This window comes from Oryctolagus cuniculus, chromosome 1 (genome assembly GCF_964237555.1).
Source record: "Oryctolagus cuniculus chromosome 1, mOryCun1.1, whole genome shotgun sequence".
Taxonomy (NCBI): Eukaryota; Metazoa; Chordata; class Mammalia; order Lagomorpha; family Leporidae; genus Oryctolagus; species Oryctolagus cuniculus.
This window is the reverse complement of record NC_091432.1, coordinates 216432187-216453507: the sequence shown is the minus strand read 5'-3', so window position 1 is coordinate 216453507 and position 21321 is coordinate 216432187. Positions and strand designations below refer to the sequence as shown.

General features: G+C 50.0%; 1 protein-coding gene across 1 annotated transcript; it reads left to right on the top strand.

Moving 5' to 3' along the window:
* The first annotated feature begins 8233 nt into the window (after nucleotides 1-8233).
* On the top strand, nucleotides 8234-18845 carry SLC46A2 (solute carrier family 46 member 2). Its single transcript, XM_002707955.5, has 4 exons — nucleotides 8234-9569; nucleotides 11230-11313; nucleotides 11703-11859; nucleotides 17722-18845. The coding sequence occupies exons 1-4, from the start codon at nucleotides 8441-8443 to the stop codon at nucleotides 17777-17779; spliced, it is 1428 nt and encodes a 475-aa protein (XP_002708001.1). The 5' UTR covers nucleotides 8234-8440; the 3' UTR covers nucleotides 17780-18845.
* Nucleotides 18846-21321: the final 2476 nt, after the last annotated feature.

Below are 21321 nucleotides of genomic sequence, written 5' to 3'. Positions count from 1 at the left end.
AAGTTGTTCCTCAACAGTCTAGACAAGGGCTGATCATGTCATTTCTCTCATAGTGTCCATTTCACTTCAATGGGTATCATTTTAGGTGCTCGTTTAGTTGCCATCGATCAGGGAGAACATGTGATATTTGTCCCTTTTGGACTGGCTTATTTCACTCAGCGTGATGTTTTCCAGCTTCCTCCATTTTGTTGTAAATGCCTGGATTTCATTGTTTTTTACTGCTGTATAGTGTTCCATAGAGTACATATCCCATAGTTTCTTTATCCAGTCATCCGTTGATGGACATTTAGGTTGATTCCATGTCTTAGCTATTGTGAATTGAGCTGCAACAAATATTGAGGTGCAAATGGCTTTTTTCACCCCTTGAATTCCATTTGGGTATATTCCAAGGAGTGGGATGGCTGGGTCCTGTGGTAGTGCTATATTCAGGTTTCTGAGGACTCTCCAGACTGTCTTCCATAGTGGCTTTACCAGTTTGCATTCCCACCAACAGTGGATTAGTGTCCCTTTTTCTCCACATCCTCACCAGCATCTGTTGTTGGTTGATTTCTGTATGTAAGCCAATCTAACCGGAGTGAGGTGGTATCTCATTGTGGTTTTGATCTGCATTTCCCTGATGGCTAGGGATCCTGAGCATTTTTTCATGTGTCTGTTGGCCATTTGGATTTCCTCTTTTGAAAAATGTCTGTTAAGGTCTTTGGCCCATTTTTTTATTGGGTTGTTTGTTTTGATTTTGTGGTGTTTTTGATCATTGTGTAGATTCTAGTTGTTAATCCTTTATCTGTTGTGTGGTTTGCGAATAACGTCTCCCATTCTGTTGGTTGCCTCTTCGCTTTCCTGACTGTTTCCTTTGCTGTTAAGAAACTCTTCAATTTGAGGTAATCCCATTTGTTTATTTTATCTTTGATTACCCGTGCCTGTGGGGTCTTCTCCAGGAATTCTTCGCCTATTCCGATATCTTGAAGGGTTTCCCCTATGCTCTCAATTAGTTTCATGGTGTCGTGGCACATCTCTAGTTCTTTGATCCATGTTGAGTGGATTTTTGTATAAGGTGTAAGGTAGGGGTCTTGCTTCATACTGCGACATGTGGACATCCAGTTTTCCCAGCACCATTTGTTGAAGAGGCTGTCCTTGTTCCAGGGTTTGGTTTTAGGAAGGAGGTTTTTTTATTGAGAGGCAAACAGAAAACTGACAGAAGAGCTTGATAATTACATGGTAAACTGGAAGAGACATTTTAAGGGAGGTATGAACCTCCTCAGGGCAGGCACCCACAGAGGAGGCCTTTAGGATGTTAGCCAAGGGGGTGCTCAATCCCATCACTAATCTTTGGTGGCCTGGGCTAGAAATGTGTTGTCACAGGCATGTATAAGATCAAACATGAAGACCACCTTAGCTGAACTGCTTTGAACCAATTGTTTTTGCTTTGTATCTCTCCATTAGTTTGGTTTGAAAAGGGAGGTTTTGCCTGTTTACTGTATCCATAGCAAAATAAATCTAGCTGTTATATGTGGCCAGGCATGACTACAGAAAAATGTTAGCCGTTTCTTTTATAAGGTCTGAAGATCAAACTGTATATCCTGATGGAGAATTTCGAATAGAATCAGTTTTTCATCTTGAAGAGAATACAGGCTTTTCAGATTGCTTACTATCAATTATTTAATATTAAGTGAAAACTTAGCAAGCAATTTTAACTGTCAAATAACAACTTATGAAAGTATTTACCAAAAAGTTTAATGTCTTTTATAAATTATAAGAGTACCTGTAGTTGGAAATTTTTTTAAAATTTTTTTAAAGATTTTATTTATTTATTTGATAGGTAGAGTTATAGACAGTGAGAGGGAGAGACAGAGAGAAAGGTCTTCCTTCCATTGGTTCACTCAGATGGCTGCAAATGGGCCAGAGCTGCGCCGATCCAAAGCCAGGAGCCAGGTGCTTCCTCCTGGTCTCCCACGCAGGTGCAGGCACCCAAGCACTTGGGCCATCCTCCACTGCCCTCCCAGGCCACAGCAGAGAGCTGGACTGGAAGAGGAGCAGCCGGGACTAGAACCCGGTGCCCATATGGGATGCTGGTGCCACAGGCGGAGGATTAACCAAGTGAGCCACAGCGCCGGCCCTGGAAAATTTCTTTTTAATATCTAACACAAGTACAACTTATTTGACCAGCAAACCCAAGCATAAATATGTCATTGACTTAAAAAAATTTGGTTTCTCTGTACCACCAAGTTTAAACCATCTGAGACAGAGATTTATTTAGGTCATGTGAACCAAAAATGTATTTTGGGTTCACCTAGTAGTTTAAATTTATGAACAATCTTATATCTATAAGTCAATTAAAAGAGAGCTGTTAATAAATTTTTATGTAGACACCAATATGTACACACATATAACATGTGGTATACATTACAGGATAGAATAATAAAGCAGTCAGTAACAGCTTTTTAAGATCTTTAACTGTGTTTTTAATTACCAATAAATTATAATTGCTTTTTGTTTTTAGTGACCTGAATTAACCATACTTTTTTAGTTGGAACCTGTTAAACTTCGGCTTTATCTCTTTGTAGAGCCATACCAAAGTACTGAATACAATAAAGGTAGGAAACAGAAGTCCTTTGAAACCTAAAAGAGGACACGTTTAAAAACAGAACAACAATGTTTTAATTTTTATGAGCAGTAAATCTGATTTTTAATGTTTAGAGGAAAATGTTACTGTGAATGACAAAAGGCTTTCAGTAGCCATGGTTAAAATTATAAAACGTATTAACCAGCAAGAAGAGACACTTGTTTACTCCACATAATGTTTTAGAAAGTACCTGTAAGATATTATTAAACATTTATCCCTTTTTAGTCCTCTGGACCTCTTTTCATTAAGAAAGCCATTGAGAATGATAACACAACAAAATTATTAGACTTTTGTAACTTTTGCACATTTGTATGAGTAGACCAGATTTTATTGTTACAAAGTGAACATTTAAATGTTTTAGAATGAGTATATATTTAACCAAACCATAATTCTTTTAATAAAAACACAGCTGTTTTTAAACTCTCAGAATTTAAGGAGAGACAGAGAACAGCAATAGGATACAAAATTGATGTTTCTTTGTTGCTAAAATGGGAAATAAAATCCTTAAATATAAGTTAGCACATGGAATCATCCCATAACTTGGAACAACTGTAACAGAGTCAGAACTAGGAAAGATAAGAGAGCTTATTGGACCCGGCTAGAAAAAGGTAGAGTCACCAATTAAATAAAAACTATTAAAAGGATATGTTGTAGTTTTGTAACAGATTTTAAAGACTATTTAAAATATTTACTAATATATATGTATAAAAAACCTCATTGATTTATTTTTAAAGATTTATTTATTTATTTGAAAGAGTTACACAGAGAGAGGAGAGGCAGAGAGAGAGAGAGAGAGAGAGAGAGAGAGAGAGCGACTGAGAGTCTTCCATCCGCTGCTTCACTTCCCAAATGGCCGCACCGGCTGGAGCTGCGCCGATCTGAAGCCAGGAGCCAGGAGCTTCTTCCGGGTCTCCCAAGTGGGTGCAGGGGCCCAAGGACTTGGGCCATCTTCCACTGCTTTCCCAGGCCACAGCAGAGAGCTGGATTGGAAGTGGAGCAGCCAGGACTCAATCAGCACCCATATTATGGGATGCCAGAGCTCCAGGCCAGGGCGTTAATCCGCTGCGCCACAGCACCGGCCCCACCTCATTGTTTTAACAGAGGATCAGATTTTAATTAGTAGCTTTTGTATCCAGAAAATTTTTCATTACCTTTTGTGACTTTCTCACACCTTTTACAACTCAAACTTGTTTTTTTAAACCTCTTTTTACAGCTTAAACCTGTTCTTTCTTAACATCCTTACCAAGAGCAGTTTTATACTTGTGACCCCTTTTATCTGCTGATTTCTTGATTTATATTAATACTTTAAAAATCTGTAAATTAAGACAGCATTTTTAAAATAAGATAACACATCAAATTTTAACCTTAGTTACTTTTAAGCAGTCTTGAATTACTCTTTATATACGGACTCTAATGAAAACATTTTTGTTAGACACATTTATCTCATTTACCTATACCCAATTTATATTTAGCAGTTACACCTCAGTGACTTAACATGTTGATATTATATCACACTTTTATCTGAATTAAGGTCAAAATTACATTTACATGGAATTTTACTCTTTTTATTAAACTCCAGCTAGAAATCAATGACATAAACCAGAGACCGAAAAACACACATCAGGGCTGATCACCAATGTTATTTTTCATTCAGATCTGTAAAAACCAAGCCACAGAACTTTGGCAAGTGACAAGGCCATTTTTAAGGCTTTGGTCTTTCTAGATTTAAAAGAGAGAAACGTTTGAACATACACTGAAAAGGTGTCCCCTAGGCTGAGCAGAGCCCATGCTCAATGGAAGGGACAGAGGAGACAGACAGGACAGGAAAAAGAATTGACCTCCTAGGATTACAGTTGCAGAGAGTACATCGGAAAGTGGCCACAAAACAGGAACAGAAACCAGCTCATCCAGGAAAGGCCTTTCTTTAACCAGACCGAGCCTCCCGTCCTAACACTGTTGCACTCAAACGGACCGGAGACTGTATTGGCGTCTCGTCAGACCTCCAATCCCCAGAAGGCACCCCCGGAAAACAGGAGTGGACTTTCCAGAGGACCTGAGGCCAACTGGTCAGTGAAGAGGTCGAGCCGAGCCTCCCAGGTCGGTGGATCAGGACGCGGGGCCCTGGAACATTATCAGAGGGCGCCTCCCCTACGGCCAGGGCACCAAGCCGGAAGGATCAAAGCGAGGTCTTCCCGGAGGTGAGAGGTGGGCTCCATATCTCACTGGGGCTTCCACAGCGTCGTACTGAGGAGTGCAAACAGAGGAGCACCGCACACTGATACAATCTGATGTCCTTTATTGCTGGGTGGAGAGCCGGCTCATGCCCTGAAGAGCTCTGGACCCTAAAGCCCAAAGCAACAGGGTTTTTAAAGGCAAAAACCACAAAATCAGGAGGGAATACATGGTTGCTAGGATCAAGGGGGAATACATGGTTACTGGGGTCAAGCTGACCTAAAACCTATGTGAAATTAATATCAATTATAATCTTGACAATACCAGTTACGATCCTAACAATATTAATTATAATTGACATTAATCCAAATATTGGTTTTAATCATATGTAGGACATAGACAAATTACATTTTTATCATTAACCCAGGTGCGGCCTTGAGCAATCATACCAGTGGGTTTCTATGCTCTGCCAAGTGTGATGTGTGATGCAGTTTGCTGCTGTTGTCTGAGAGTTTTAGATCATAGTTTCAGACCAGAGTCTGGGGAGGTGGGGGAACCTTCCCAGAATGGAGTCTCAGGTGCTCCAAAAAGGAGTCCCTACTGTCCAGGTGCTACTTCACTCCCTTCTCTCACATTGACTCACGCACAAAGGTCCCACCCTCCCCCCGGATCCTGCTCCACAGTGAAACCAGGCCGGGGATGTCACCTTCTAACATTATTCAAAGGTGTTTTCCAAACAAAGATTGCTCCTTTCTCAAATTAATTGTGAAGCCGTATCTCCAGAATATGAAAGTATTCCCCCACCCGATTATAAAGTGGCTGGGATGCAAGTTCAACAAATAGGCCATCTGCGGCCCCTCTTCTCTGCATTTATGCAATACATGGTTGATCAACAATGATTACATCACCCCATGTTGTCTCTTCTCCTCTCCACATTCCTGTGTGGATTGAGAGCACACACTCATAAAATTCCTGGTTACATATATTTTCCTGAAAGCTGTAGACTGTCAAGGTTTGGTTTGGTGCCAAATACCAGCTCCCCAGTTTACCAACTGTGGCTTCTTGCACAAATTATTTAACCCCCTCTGGTCTCAGTTTCACAGTCTTTAAAATGAGGTGAAAGATCGGTGCATAGACTTCTTAAGAGGATTTAATGAATTCAAGTAAAGGGTTTAAGGCATAAAAAAGGGCTCAGTCACAGCTAGCTGCTGCTACTTTTTTCCTTTTTAAGCCCTTTCTCCTGGAATAATGTGCCTTGCTCCATTTAAAGACAAGAGAATTTAGCTTTTGTACTTTAATGAAACCAGGCTTGGGTTAGAGACTAGGTTCTATACCACATCTTAAAATGGCAGGGTAGGCCAGCACTGCGGCTCACTTGGCTAATCCTCTGCCTGTGGCGCCGGCACCCCAGGTTCTAGTCCCGGTTGGGGCGCCAGATTCTGTCCCGGTTGCTCCTCTTCAGTCCAGCTCTCTGTGTGGCCCGGGAGTGCAGTGGAGGGTGGCCTGAGTGCTTGGCCCTTGCACCAACATGGGAGACCAGGAGGAGGCGCCTGGCTCCTGGCTTCGGATCGGCGCAGTACCGGCAGTAGCGCACAGGCCAAAGTGGCCACTGGAGTGTGAACCAACGGAAGGAGAACCTTTCTCTCTGTCTCTCTCTCTCTCTCACTGTATAACTCTGCCTGTCCAAAAAAAATGGCAGGGTCAGGGTTCCACCTGCTGGTCCTGTGGACCACAGCCACAGAGGTTGGATGGCCACTAACTCAGCTGGGGCCTGCCTCCACGTATACAGAGATGAGGTGGGGGTGGGTGGGGACATGGTGAGAATATAATCCAACCTAGAGTAGCCTAAACTGGGAAGACACTGACTGCCTTGAGTCAAGTTCATTTCCAGGCCAGAGGACATGGATATCAAGCCTGGCAGGTCACGACACTAGTTAGCATCCCGATGACCTAGTTTTCTCTAGATCTGTCCTAGGTCTGATGTGAGTCTCTCAGAGTCCACTCAAATTTCACAAGCAGATGGGAGGCTGTGAGACAGCACAGACCCTCCCAGAGAAGCCCCCAAGATTACTGTGAACACCACCTTCCCCATAACCCATCCATTCCCTGGAGACTCTGACGCTTGCAGGAAGAGACTGGTTGGACTGCTTGGTGCAACCTCTAGAAAAAAAATAAGGTTAGGAATGGAGTGGGAGAGCCAGGTATGGGTTGGGTGAAACCAGAACCTCCCAAGGTGGCCAAGGCGAGGGGAAGGAAGAGGGAAGTGAGCTGCAGAGCCAGATCCACAGGGCACATGTTGAGGACGGAGACTAGTGCATCTAGTCTTCTCTGCAGAAGGCACAGTTGTCAGGCCTGGACAGTGGCAAGGAGGGGTGGAGAAGGGGCTTGTAGGCCATCTCGAAGCTACACCGAGGGCAGCATCTACACAAAATCATTTAGAGTCGTGTCCCTACTCCCTACAGGAGTACACGACCCAGTCAGCTCTTCAGTCCTCCCTGCAGACACGGCTCTCCCTTTTGGGACTGTGGCTTCCTACTTGTCTGTGTTGCCATGGGTGTGTGGGGGTGGAGGGTGCAGGGACAGGGAGAGAAGCTGTGTGTTCTGACACTCCGTCCCCAGGTGTGGAAGCTGAGAAAGGTCTTGCCCCTTGGTGAGTTCTGACCCCTGCACTTGGTGCCTGCTCTCCTGGTCCACTTTGCAGAAGTGTGTACTTTGAGGAAGCAAGGCCACCTGGGAGCTGGAACCCAGGGGAGTCCACAAGATGGAATAAAGCCACCATGAAAAAGCAGCGTCCCGGTGACCTGCTTAGAGTCCAGTCTCAGCCTTGGAAGGCTGAGAAGACCGTCCCTCTGTCCCTGGGCCCTGGCCTTCGAGGCAGAAGTCCCCAAAGGCTGCCAAAGCAGGTGCATCAAGTACACTCTTCTCTGTGAAGTCTTCTGCTTGGGGGAGGGCCTAGGCCTTGCTGCTCCCGAGTTATTTGACTTCTCTCAAAGCCTGGGCCTCTCTCAGCTCCTGGTCTCACCAGCTCGTGGGTCCCTGTGGCGTTTAAACCTCACAGATAAAGGCTCCCAGCCCAGTAATCACCTCCCACAGAACCCTCCTGGTATCCCACCCGCCTCATCCAAACCTGCCTTCCAGACTCAGCAGAATTTGGAAATGCGGTCTGGGCTGCCCGCGCGCTCCCTCCCAGCTGGGTCTCGACCCCTGCCAGGGCAAGACACAGGGGAAGGTCCCCAGCGACTGGGGGAAATTTTCGGCTCTGGTCAGGCGGCCGCGGTTGCGAGAGCCGCGTAACGCGGCAGCCAGGGGCGCAGGGGCGCGGAGCCAAGACGCCGCCGTGCGCGCCTGGGGCTCTGAGTCCCCTGCGATCCCCAGCTCCGCTCGGCCGGCGGGGGCGGAGCAGGGCGGTGCGCGGTGCCGCCTTCTAGGGCCTGGGGAGGAGTGGCCCGGGCCGAGGAGGTCACTCGGAAGCTGAACTGGCTGCTGTCACACGCGCTCCGAGCCCCGGCTCCGCTCTGCCCTCTCCGGCGCGCACGGGTCCCTGGCACACGCTCGCGCTCTCCGGGCTTGAGTCCCGGCCCTCCTTGGCAGCGACACGTCCCCGTCGCTGAAGCCAGCAAGCCCTCCAGCCCCCAACAGGCAGGTCACATGGCTCCCGAGGTCACCTGCCCGTGGAGGAACCACTTGTCTCGCTTCCAGATGAGGACCTGGATCGAACCCGTGGTGGCCTCGACCCAGGTGGCCTCCTCCCTCTACGACGCAGGGCTCCTCCTGGTGGTGAAGGCATCCTTTGGGGGCGGGGGCGCGGCGAACCGCAGCTCGGGCGCGTCGCCACGGGACACTCAGGAGGACCACCAGCAGACTGCCATCTCCAACTTCTACATCGTGTACAACCTGGTGGTGGGCCTGACGCCTCTGCTGTCCGCCTACGGCCTGGGCTGGCTCAGCGACCGCTCGAACCGCAAGATCTCCATCTGCGTGTCGCTGCTGGGCTTCCTGCTGTCGCGCCTCGGGCTGCTGCTCAAGGTGCTACTGGACTGGCCGGTGCAGGTGCTGTACGGGGCGGCGGCGCTCAACGGGCTGTGCGGCGGCTTCTCGGCCTTCTGGTCCGGGGTCATGGCGCTGGGATCCCTGGGTTCCTCCGAGGGCCACCGCTCCTTGCGTCTCATCCTCATTGATCTCATCTTGGGCTTGGCCGGGTTCTGCGGCAGCATGGCCTCGGGACATCTCTTCAAGCAGATTGCTGGGCACGCAGGGCAGGGGCTGGTGCTGACAGCCTGCAGCGTGAGCTGCGCCATGTTTGCCCTGCTCTACAGCCTCTTGGTGCTCAAGGTCCCTGAGCCGGTAACCAAAACCAGCAAGGTGCTCCCCACGGTGGATACCGTGTCTGGGACAGTGGGCACCTACCGCACCCTGGATCCAGATCAGCTGGACAGGCAGAGCGTAGTGGGGCACCCTCCCCCGCTGGAGAAAGCAAAGACCCAAAAAACCATTATAGCCCTGCTTTTTGTGGGTGCCATCATCTATGACCTGGCGGTGGTGGGCACCGTGGACGTGATGCCTCTCTTTGTGCTGAGGGAGCCTCTGAGTTGGAACCAAGTGCAGGTGGGCTATGGCATGGCCGCAGGGTACACCATCTTCATCACCAGCTTCTTGGGCGTCCTGGTCTTTTCCCGCTGCTTCCGGGACACCACAATGATCATGATTGGCATGGTCTCCTTTGCGTCTGGATCCCTTCTCATGGCCTTTGTGAAAGAGACATACATGTTCTACATTGGTGAGTCTGGCATTCCCGGGGTGGCAGGGGGTAGGTGACCCTCTGTGTCACGGGGCTGTCAGCAGGGATGCTGTGGTCTGGGTGTCCCAGATCAGTATTGGGGTTGCACCTGCTACGTGGGAGGCACAAGGGAGCTGGGAGTGCATGTGCACTTGAGCATAGCTGTGTTGTATTGTACATTATCGATATCGTTGCTTGAAAGCTCACCAAAGTGGTGCCTGTGACCCCAGGGCATGGGGATGGGGATTTTTTTTCCTGCCAGGGGCCATTTGGATATTTATAACATCATTCACCAGCCATACAGAATGGTCAGCTGAAAAGTTGGCCTGTTCTAGGTTTATTAAATTTCGAGTCCCATGTACAATTGCCTGGGCAGGGCCAGGCCAAATGTGTAAGGCAGGCCTTACACTGCTCACGGCTGGTCACATGCCACCCCTGCAGGGGTCAAGGTGGTGTGTCCGGTGGCTCCCGGAGTCAGAAGAGGTGCTTTGGGATGGACTTGAATGGAGAAGATGGGCCTGGGTTTCTTCTCCCCAACTTTGAAGGGATAAACATCAAATAGTCCTGTTGAAAAGATCCCTGACTTAAAATCACATGGAACAAACAGGCGATTTCCAAAAATGCATTAAAATTCTCAGAAAATGCCTTCGGTGACCAGTGTAATACCCCCCCCCCCCCCCACACACACACACCTGCCCAGGAGGCAGAAGGCAGTTTCCATCTGTGGGTGCAGGTCAGAGAACCAAGAGCAGAGAGCTCTAGACTGGTGCTCCAGTAGAAGTTTCTCTAGTGAGCGAGGCCGTCTCTACAGTCCAAATCCATCCTGTGCCAAACAGGAACCACTGGCCACCTGTGGCTCTGAACACTGGAAATGTGGCTGGCTCAACTGAAGGACAGAACTTTGACTTTTATCTTATCTTATTTAAATTAAAGAGCCACACAAGATGATTGCCTAACATGTTATAAAGAACAACTCTAGGTGGTTATCAGAATCTATCCCTTGGCCCAGGTCACATACCTCAGAGAAATGTCTAAGAAATGGCAAGATAACCTCCGGTCAGCTCCCACACAGACTATGCAGATGCTGGAATATCCCATTCTCCTTTCCTTCCCACCAATCCTCTCTCTCTCTCTCTCTCTCTCTCTCTCTCTCTCTCTCTCTCTCACACACACACACACACACACATCTGCATCTGGCTAATCAATAGGGCTTGAGGCATGTATGGCAGCTATGTTCGTAAGAACTATTTCTGGAAGCAGTTTGCCAAAGCTCCTGGCACTGTCTCCCAGAGATGTTCGAGAATGTCAAGGCCAGGCACTTCCCTCCCTGGAGAAGGATGTTGTGTCCTTTTGGTGGCACCAGCTCCAATTTCCTAAAATACCATTTAACTCTGCCAATTAGAGACACCTTCCACAGTCCGTCACATTGCCAAGTGCACCTTGCCCCCTTGCAGGGTGGCGTGCAGCATACATGCTATGTCAAAGCTGAGAGCATCAGAGTCCGGCTAGGGAGGGCAGCAGAGAAGTTCCTCGTTCCTGGCCAGGCCTCTCAGGGATGGTGGGGCTGGAAGGGAGGTGGGGCTGGAAGGGGCTTGATTCCGAGTCCCCCCTGTTCAGGGCTGGGCTGCCCTGTGCACTGTCCTCGTGTGCTCTGTTGCAGCTCGAGCCATCATGATGTTTGCTCTCATCCCCATCACCACCATCCGATCAGCCATGTCCAAACTCATAAAGGGCTCCTCTTACGGTGAGTGAAGCGGCTCTCTGGGATCCTCTGCTCCAGGCTGTTTCAGGGCTGCTGTGCTCAAGCCACAAACCAGCAGAAGGCACTCAAGAAAGTTCCGGAAGCATCTCAAACACACCAGGGACATACTGGTTTCCCTGCAGGGCAGAGGGAGTTAAAAACAGGAGGGTGGGAAAAGCTGAGAAAGCCAGTCACTGGGAGACTTCCAGCAAAGCAAGACACAGCCAAGTGCAGACCCAGGAGGGCGGGAGTCCTGGCGAATTGATCCAGGAAGACAGAAGGGAGTCCCTGGAAATGCAAGGGGTCCCCTGAGAGCTCCCCAGAGACTCGGCGAGTGGGGAACAAGGAAGGGGCAATAGCACACCTGTTGGTAACCTCTGTCCCTCCCACAGGAAAGGTGTTCGTCATACTGCAGCTGTCGCTGGCTCTGACTGGGGTGGTGACATCCACAGTGTATAACAAGATCTATCAGCTCACCATGGACAAGTTCGTGGGTACCTGCTTCGCACTCTCCTCCTTTCTGTCCTTCCTGGCCATTGTCCCGATTGGGTAAGATGGGAGCAGTGACTGCTGTTTGGGCGGGCCCTGTACTGGGGTCAAGGAATGGCGGAACAGCCCAGATTGATCGATTTGTAACAGTTGTGCAGTGGGTTCTGAGGAGGGAAAGTAAAAGTCCTTCTGCTTCCTCAAAGTAATCAGCTGGCAATCTGAGAGTTCCCCTAAGTCACAGGGAAGGAACAGAGGAGCCCAAGCCAACTGGCTCACTTCCTGGCAGGTTTATTCATAGTAACTTCTTACACTTCCTTACCAGAGGCTGGGATGAGGCCCCCTTTTGAACCAACCATTCAGCCCTCTGTCCTTAAGCTCCCTTTAGGGAGAGCTCACCTTGCCTCACTTGAGTACCACTTCTCACCTGTGCCTTAAAGGACTCCCTGCTCCGGGTCTGAACCTGGTGTGCTCCCCTGGACGGCCGTGAGCAATTCTGTTTATTTCTCCGGGAGAAATTGTCTTGTTGGTAAAATAACAGCATTTACGCCTGGGAGATTGCAGGAAGAGGGGAGAAAGCTGAGAAGTGAAGGGGCAGCGCCTGGTCCCGTGGCACCAGTACCAGCCTAAGCCAACAACATGGAAACCAGGGTTGGTCCGATTCTGCCTTCAGCCAGCCCGCCCAAAAGTGATACAGTGCAGGCCCCATTTGCGAGCCATATGGGTGATTTTGAACAGTCTAGTAGCCACAGTTAGAAAAGATAAATGGGTCAGGTGAATTAATTTTGACTACCTAGTTGATACCCACGATATCATCTCAACATGGAATCAACATACAAGATTAACTGATGAAATAGGTATATATGCTTAATAATGAAGTCTTTGAATTCTGCATGTACTGGAGCTTACAGTGCCTCTTGGAATGGATTTGTCACATTTCAGGTGTTCCGGAGCCCCCTGCGGCGAGTGGGTCCCACACTGGACAGTGCAGCTTTACACCGTTAGGCCCTTGTACCCCTCCCCTGAGATGAGGGTCTCTCACGTTTGCCAGTGCTGCCAGGAAAGCTATACATATCCATGTGATCAATATATCCACACTAAGGCCTCTGGGGATTATAGATTTGCATGTTAAAGGAACCGGCCACGTAGCACATGCACACTCTAGATTTCCATAATGGCAGTAGTAGAGGCAGCCAATAACTGAAGGCAGGTTGGAAGGGGACAGCGATAAGCTCTTTGGGAATTCTCAAATCACACCGTAACTTAGGCCCCTGCCTGCGTAGATTGAGCCTCCCTGATAGACACCATCCACCACTGGGGCTCTTTGCTTTACTTCACAGTTGAGAAAAACAAGACAATGAAGATCAAGCAGCCAGGAGGATTTGTACAGGCAGCAGGCATGACCAGCTCTCCCTTTCTCAGGGGAGGGGCTGGGACAGATCTGTCCAGCTTTTCGGCCTTTTCATGTGCTCCTGTTTTCATGTGAGTCATGGCCGAGTGGGCTGGACTTCCTGAGCTAGGGCCAGCATGCAATGCAAACTTCTGCAGAGCCCCAGCCCTCTGGTAACCGAGGAATGAATTCATAGTTTTGTGCACTTGAAGATCATCCAGTCATATTTTCTTGGTAGTTGAAATAGTCTCTTTACCTTAAACAAACACACACAACAATAATAACAAGAGGAAACAAGCCCTACTTGTTAATGTGTCATCAAGACAGACACACGAAAGCAATGCGAAAAATCACCCATCGGTTCCTTTCTGCAGATGAATCTGCTCTATGTATGTGCTACGTGGGATGCTTTGCCTTTGTTAAGAGACTGTAGGGCGCAGGAGGCAGGTGCGCTGCCTTTGCCATCTCACTCCAATGCAACGTGAACATGCATTTGAACTCAGTCATACATTCTGTACGTGGAATCTCAGTTAGCCATGCAGGGTCTTTAAGCTCTTTTATCCACAGAAACAGAGAGCAAGCAACTGATGGTTTATGCAGATGAGGCACTTAAGTATTGCTAATTGCTTCCCTCAGTGGCAGGTATTTAGCAACAAAGAGACACAGGCAAACAGAGCTTCGCTGTGCTGTACGTTGGACTCCTGGGGAAAGATTTAAAAATCCCTATGGCTGGGATCCCACCCCCCAGAAGTCTGGGGTGCAGTTTGGGCACAGGTGATTCAAATGTCCAACCAAGATTGAAAATCTCTGGTATTAAAATCTCTGGTATTACCTTTATCTTCCATGAAAGCACTAAATAAATGAGATCTTGATTTTTATAGCTGACAGAGGCCCAGGCTGTACCATTAATTGTGAAGTGACAGCAACAGGAAAAACCAGTAGAGCTTTCTAACCATAGAAGGAAAAGCTACATTCCAAGGTCAGAAAAACCCAGGAAGGCAATGTCAGAGCAGAGGGGAACTGGGTGGGCGGACAGAGGGCTGGACTGGTCATAGCCTACATCCTTCTTCATGATGCCAGGAGAGCTCCTTGGGCCAGAGCTGCCAACATCCTGTGTGCAATCCCAGATGGCTGTGGCCCCGCCCCTCCTGGAACCAACCTACCCCTTCCTGCTTGCTCTTCTTTACAAACAGTAGAGAGATGCGGACGAAACACCTGAGTTCCTGCCCCTCTACAGCACCCCTCCCCTCGGCCCCCCGGACACACATGTCCTCGGCCAATGCCTCGTGCCTCATGGAGCACACAGAGGCCACAGAACATGACCTTCTCTTCTGTTCGCTGCACCCATCTCGTTCTCTTTCCTGTTTTAGAAAATGGTAACAGCAGACACTGACTAGGCACCAGGCACGACTTGAGATATTTCACGTATTTTGACTAATTTAATCTTCCCAGACAATCCCAGAGATAATTATTATTATTATCATCCCCATTTTGCCGGTGAGGAAACAGAGATTCCAAGCTATTTATGTAACTCGCTGAAAGCCACACAGCCAGGAAGTGGCAGGGCCAGGCTTGGAAGCGAGGCGTTTTCTCTTATGCATTACATGGCATACTTAGAAAAGCTGCTTCTCCTCCCTCATTACAGGGCTTCACTCCACTACACCCTGCTCTCTCTCCTGCACCCTTCCCACCCCCCAGGACTGACACATGACCCGCTCTCCTCCTCCTCCGCCTCTTCATAGCCAAAGTCTCCATGCTGTCCCTATCTCCCATCACTTTGCAGTCCACTCTGGTCTAATTCCCCACCTCAGCCCCACCAGACCTGCTCTCACAAAGCCCACTATTGACTTCTTGGCGACTGAAGCCAGCACACGTGCTGCGATCATTGTCTCACCTAATGCCACGGCTCACTTTTCCTTTGGGAGGTTATTGTCACTTAGTGTTCTTATTATCTTTTCTTATTTATGTGAAAGGCAGAGACACAGACCTAGAAACAGACACGAAGATATCTTGCATCAGACACAGAAAGATCTTCCAATCCACTGGTTGACTCCCTGGTTAACTCCCCAAATGGCTGTAACAGGCAGGGCTAGGCCAGGCTGAAGCTAGGAGTCTGGAGCTCAGTTGAGGTCTTCTAGGTGGGTGGCAGGGACCCAAGAACTTGAACTGTCACCTGCTGCCTCCCAGGGTGCACATTAGCAGGAAGCTGGAAGTGGAAGTGGAGCTGGCACTTGAACCCAGACATGCCAATGTGGGATGCAGGCATCCCATGTGGCACCTTAACCACAGTGCCAAAGGCCCACCCTGTCACTGGGTTTTCCTAACATCTCACTGTCCTGGTTTTGCCCCTATTTCTCTGATTGCTTCTTCTCTCCAAACCTCCAAGTGCAGGAGTTCCTTGGGGCTCTGCTCTGGGCTGTCTTCTCACCTTACGTTCTCTCTCTAAGCAACATCAAGTGCTCACAGCCTTCAAATTACCACTTGAATTTCCAAAATCGGGTTATGGCTGTCTTCCTATCTTACTGCACTCTTGTCCTTTCCACCTCATCCAATGGCACCTGAGATCAGCAACAGCCTCCTCGTCCTCCCCTCCCCTCCCCTCCAACCCATCAGTCCTCATTGATTCTGCCCCTCCAAGGATGCCTCAAGTTCATCCTTTTCTTTTTGTCTCCACCACTACCACTCCTACTCCAAAGTCCATGGACGAGGCCTCAGCCCTCTGGCCCGTTCTCACTCATCTCTCCCATCCCTCTCCACCAGGTGGCCACAGGAGTTCCTGACAGTGTCAATGTCACCTGCTCAACGTGCTGCACTTGGCTTTCATAGCTCTTGGGATACAACCCAAATGTCTTTGCCATGGGCCACCAGGTCCCCCATCATGTGGCTTTGCCAACTTCTCCGGTCTCCTAGTCCTGCCACCGGCCCCTTTTCCCGGCCCGTTGCACATCACCCACAGTCCCCTCCCCTCATGTTCTTCCCTTCTTCACCCACACCTCTTTTTTTTATATATAAAGAAATTAGTAAAGTGGTTCTTTGTTTTTAAAGATTTATTTATTTATTTGGAAGGCAGAGTTACACAGAGAGAAAGAGAGGTCTGCTGGTTCACTTCCCAATTGGCCGCAAAGGCCAGAGCTGTGCCGATCCGAAGCCAGGAGCCTGGAGCTTCCTCAGGGTTTTCCCATGTGGGTGCAGGGGCCCAAGCACTTGGGCCATCTTCTACTGCTTTCCCAGGCCATAGCAGAGAGCTGGATCGGAAGTGAAGCAGCCAGGACTCGAACCGGCGCCCATATGGGATGCCGGCACTGCAGGCTGCAGCTATACCAGCTACACCACAGCACCAGCCCCACCCACACCTCTTTCTTAACCCGACTAGTCAGCGTTCTAACTGAAACACCATTTTCTCAGCATTTCCATAACCCATCTCCATCTAAACTAGTCCCTCTGCTGTGTGCTCCCAGAGTCTCCTGTATGTTCCCCCCAGCATGGCACTTGGTGATCATTCAGTGATTATCTGTTAAACATGCCTGCCCAGTAGATTTGGCTCCCCAAGCACAGAAGTCATCATGTGTCCAGCAGAGAGCCAGCTCATAAGTGCTCAACATGGATTTGCTTAATGAATGTTCTGTCACAAGGGTGTGGCTCCTTCCAGCCAGGACCACTGGCTAGCCACCTCCCAGAGCTAAAGCCAGGGGCTGGCCATCATCACATGGCTGTGTTGAAGTGTGTGGTAGGGGGTCAGCTACACAGACAGGGCTGCAAGTTGACTTCCCACGGCACTGTCCCAGTTGTCTCCAAGTCTTCCCTCTCTACTTGCCAGCCCCATAATACAATGAATTTTGTTTGAAGTTCATTTACTGCCCCTTCCTGGCAGGCCCAAGGGCTCGTGGAAGGTGAGGAATCATTGAGTTGAGAAGAGTTTCTGTAAACCTTTCCTTTAGAAGGCTCGGATTTAAGCTCACAGCCCATCCAGCAAACCAGGTGTAGTGCATCCATCAAGAAAAGCTATGCCCTGGCTCAAAACCTGAGGATCCCAGAGCTAAAATGAGAAAACTGAGGTCTCCAGACACACAGACCCAAGACCTCAACTCAGAGCTCCTAACTGCTATGCAGCCATTCCTCTGCCAGTGTTTTGAAACAGTGTAATGGTGATTTGTGGAAGAGATGAAAGGGCTATGGAAGAGGAAAGAGGCAAAAGCCAATCTTGACCTTGAACTATACAAGTACATAGGTGTGTACTATTAGGCCAGAAGTGAGATGCCGAGAGATTCGAGGAAAAAGAAAACACAGATGCAAGGGGTCCACAATGTTTTGGGAAATGGGGGGACATTCATCATCTCAGGATTAGAACTCATCTGGGGGGAGAGGCCATCCCTCTCCACTCAGCGCAGCCTTCCGATGCCCTCATGGAGAGGACCTCTCAGTCCACGAGTGACGAGGTGGCCAGAGGCCCCCTTGACATCAGTGGGGAGGGGAAGGCATGCCCTTTGGCCCATTCCAGCTGTTCTCACGTAATTCTCTGTTGCACATTCTTACAGAATCGTGGCCTATAAACAAGCCCCACGGTTGCAATATGGAGACATCCCAGAGAAATGAAGGTGGTGACCTATGGGAACTGAAAATGCCAGCAACGGCCAGGCCTCCTTGAAGGCCAAGAAAATGGAGAACTGGTGATCAAAGCAACCCACCGCCCAAGAAACCCCAGTTCCCGCTGGAGACCTCGGAATAACCTACTCTCGCTCAGGGTCCCTGGTGGGTGGGGGAAAAGCACTTTCTTGGTGGTGGCAGATGCCCCGATTAGGCAAGAGGTTGGGTTCTGCAGACAGAAGAGTGGGAACTTTCAGGGCTGATAGGCTGGCTGCACGCACAGCCACCCCAAGTGCCAGAGAGCTTCAGACTCCGGCTGCAGCCAGCCAGCCCCTTCTCTTTCAGGGATTATCTCGAGGGCTCCAAGGTATGGCCACTTGGGTGCTGTGCTTCAAGTCCCTTGGGAGGATTCAAACCAAAGCATGCATTTTCAACAGCCTGAGTGGCATAGGGAAGGAATTTTTTGGTAAGAGTTGCCAACAGTTTTGTATGACCAACAGAATTGTTTAAATTCAAATAAAACCCTGGGAAAATGTTAGCTTTCTTTCCTGAGACTTCGTTGGCTGGAAACACTTAGGACAGCCATGGAGCTCAGGTCCTTGGCCTTTATGAAGAAAACATCTAGACTTTGAGAGAATATTCAACTGACTAGAAAGTAGGACTTGCCAAAGTGGAGGAGGGTGTCAAGGGAGAGGAGAAATGCTAAGAGCTATTGGAGTGTGTATTTACTTTTATGGTCTATTTTACTCACATTTATAAAAGCAAACTCACCTCCTAATTAAAACCAACAAAGAATGCATGTGTGAGCAGTTAAGAAGCCCGTGTTCCGTATCAGAGTTCCTGGGTTCAATTCCCAGCTCCAGCTCTGGACTCCAGCTTCCTGCCAACCCAGACCTTGGGAGGCAGCGGCGATGGCTCAAGTAGTTGTGCAACTGCCACCCACATGAGAGACCTGGATGTAGTTCCTGGCTCTTGGCTTTGGCCTGGCTCAGTCCCAGCCTTTGTAGGCATTTGGGGAGTGAACCAGTAAATGGGAGTACATTCTCTCTCTCTCTAATAAATACTTCTTTACAAATATGAGTATGTAAATCTTTCTTTCCCAGGTCAGAGTCCCTCAGTAACCGCAGACATGGCATCACACTGGGATAAAACAGAAGCTGGAGAATGTATTTACATCTCGGGGCATTTGGGCTGAAAGAGCCTGAACTTTTTGCATCTTCTTGCAGGGAATGAAGAAAACTTTATGGCCCATCTCTGAGGGAACTTCAAAAAGTTGTGGAAAAGTGGAATTAAGAGATGTTTGTTTTGGTGCAAAAAAATATCCATGCATTGCTTTTTCATAATATGCATTGTCCATGAACTTTTTTTTTTTTTTTTGACAGGCAGAGTAGACAGTGAGAGAGAGAGAGACAGAGAGAAAGGTCTTCCCTTGCCGTTGGTTCACCCTCCAATGGCCGCCGCAGCCGGCGCGCTGTGGCCGGCGCACCGTGCCAATCCGATGGCAGGAGCCAGGTACTTATCCTGGTCTCCCATGGGGTGCAGGGCCCAAGTACTTGGGCCATCCTCCACTGCACTCCCTGGCCACAGCAGAGAGCTGGCCTGGAAGAGGGGCAACCGGGACAGAAGGTGGAGGATTAGCCTAGTGAGCCACAGCGCCGGCCTCCATGAACGTTTTGCAGTCCCCTCCTATGTGCATGGAGAAAAGCAAAACAGAGATGTGGAGAAAGATTTGGAAGCTAGAGGTCAACAGGAATTGGTGATGGATGGAGAGGGTGAGGCAGGATGACTCAGCTTTGGGGTTCAGGAGGACGGAAGAAGGGAAGCCCTTCACAGAGGCAGGCCCGAGCAGAGACGGCAGGTTGAGAAAGGCAAGTTCTAGGCCAAACACCCACCAACATATTCATTTCTCTTGACATCCTGCCTTCCACTCCAGCCCCCTTCCTGTTCCCCAACCTGAATGGTTGTCCTTCGCGCTGGAAGTCTTCTACCAGACACAGGGCCGGCTGCACCCCAACCTGCGCCGGACCATCCAGCAGATCCTGTCCCAGGGCCTAGGCCCCAGCGCAGAGCCCGGCTCCCAGCCAGGCAAGGAGCCAGCCTCGGCCCTGCCGGCCCTGCTGCTGGGGGAGGAGGCCCCCGGCGGTGCCCTCGCTCTCAGGGACGTCGACGTGTCCGCCTAGCCCCCGCCCCTCCGACGACACGACTGTGCCTTCCGTGGTCCAGGCCGCCGGGCTGTGCCTTGGCTCTGGCCAGGAGCTCTGCCCGGGCCCTCGAGCCCCTGTCGCGGGCTCCCCTGGGCTGGGGTGTGGGGACGGGCGGGGGCCTCCTCATGTCCAGCAGAGGCCTGCAGACCCGGCCAGCCCCTCCCAGGTTTCTTGCACTGCAGGCCCCAGGCCGGCCAGCACACACCACGCCTCCATCTTGACACTGACAACGTGCCACGACCGGACACCAGCACCTGCCGGGCACTGCCCCAGGAGCCACAGTGCCCACGCCCCACAGCCACCACCACACTGTGCCTTACGTCTGCCGGGAGCCCCAGCCTGCACTGTCCCCACAGAGCCCTGCGCCTGCCCCTGCCGGCCCCTGGCAGAGGGACGAGGACACAGGCGTCCCCTCCGTGTGGGCAGGGCCTGCCAGCAGTGGGTGGATGTCCCCTCCAGGGCCCGGGAGGAGGTGGAGCCTGGACAGCTGTGGATGGCTGTCGGCCTGGGAGGCATGGGGTCTCCAGCCTGGGGCCGCTGCATGGGGGTCTCAGTGGTCATCCCATTAAACCTCCACCCTGCAGACCTGGAAAAAAAAAAAAAAAAGCATTGGCTTCTCCACGTCTACTCCTGAAGGGCCCATTCTTAACATCTAGAGAAACTTCCTGAAGTTCCCAAATTGGCCCTGCTGGGAGCTTGTGGTTCTGAATCTGAGCTGGAGCCCCTAGATCCTGGCTCCTTTTCAACTCCTCCTGTCAGCAGAGGGGCAGACCTTTGCTGCTGTCCCCAGATAACCCAGGGGTTCTTGGATAAGCAGCCTCAGCACCGCCTCGGAACCTGCTAGAAATGCAACTGCTGGGGCCCCGCCCAAATCAAACTCCAGGAGGTGGAGCCCAACCACTGGTGTTTTCAATAGATCCTCCAGTTTAGGAGCCACCATTCTGCCCTATGGGGCCTGGCGTGCTCCTTAAGAACCCAGGGTCCTCCTTGTGAGACCCTGACGGCCTCATCCCTGGTTCTCCTGCCAAATGCTATGGCTGACACCCTGGACTCCAGACCTTTCCCAAGAGGCCAGTCAACATCTCCACCTGAGTTTCTGCAAACGTAAATGTGCACCAAGCCCTCCTTCTCTCACCCCTTGCCTACGGTGATCACATCTCTTGAGGCTGTTCTAACTGGTATCAGCATCATCCCCAGCTCCTAGGCTCAACCCCCCGAGTCATCCCTGACCCATACTCCTCACCAGAGCTCCTCTCCCTCTCTGGACCACCTTTTGCCATGGTGTTTGTGTCCTATTCCTACCCATTCCACAAGTCTTCAGCCTCACCACAATCCTCCTTAAGGAAA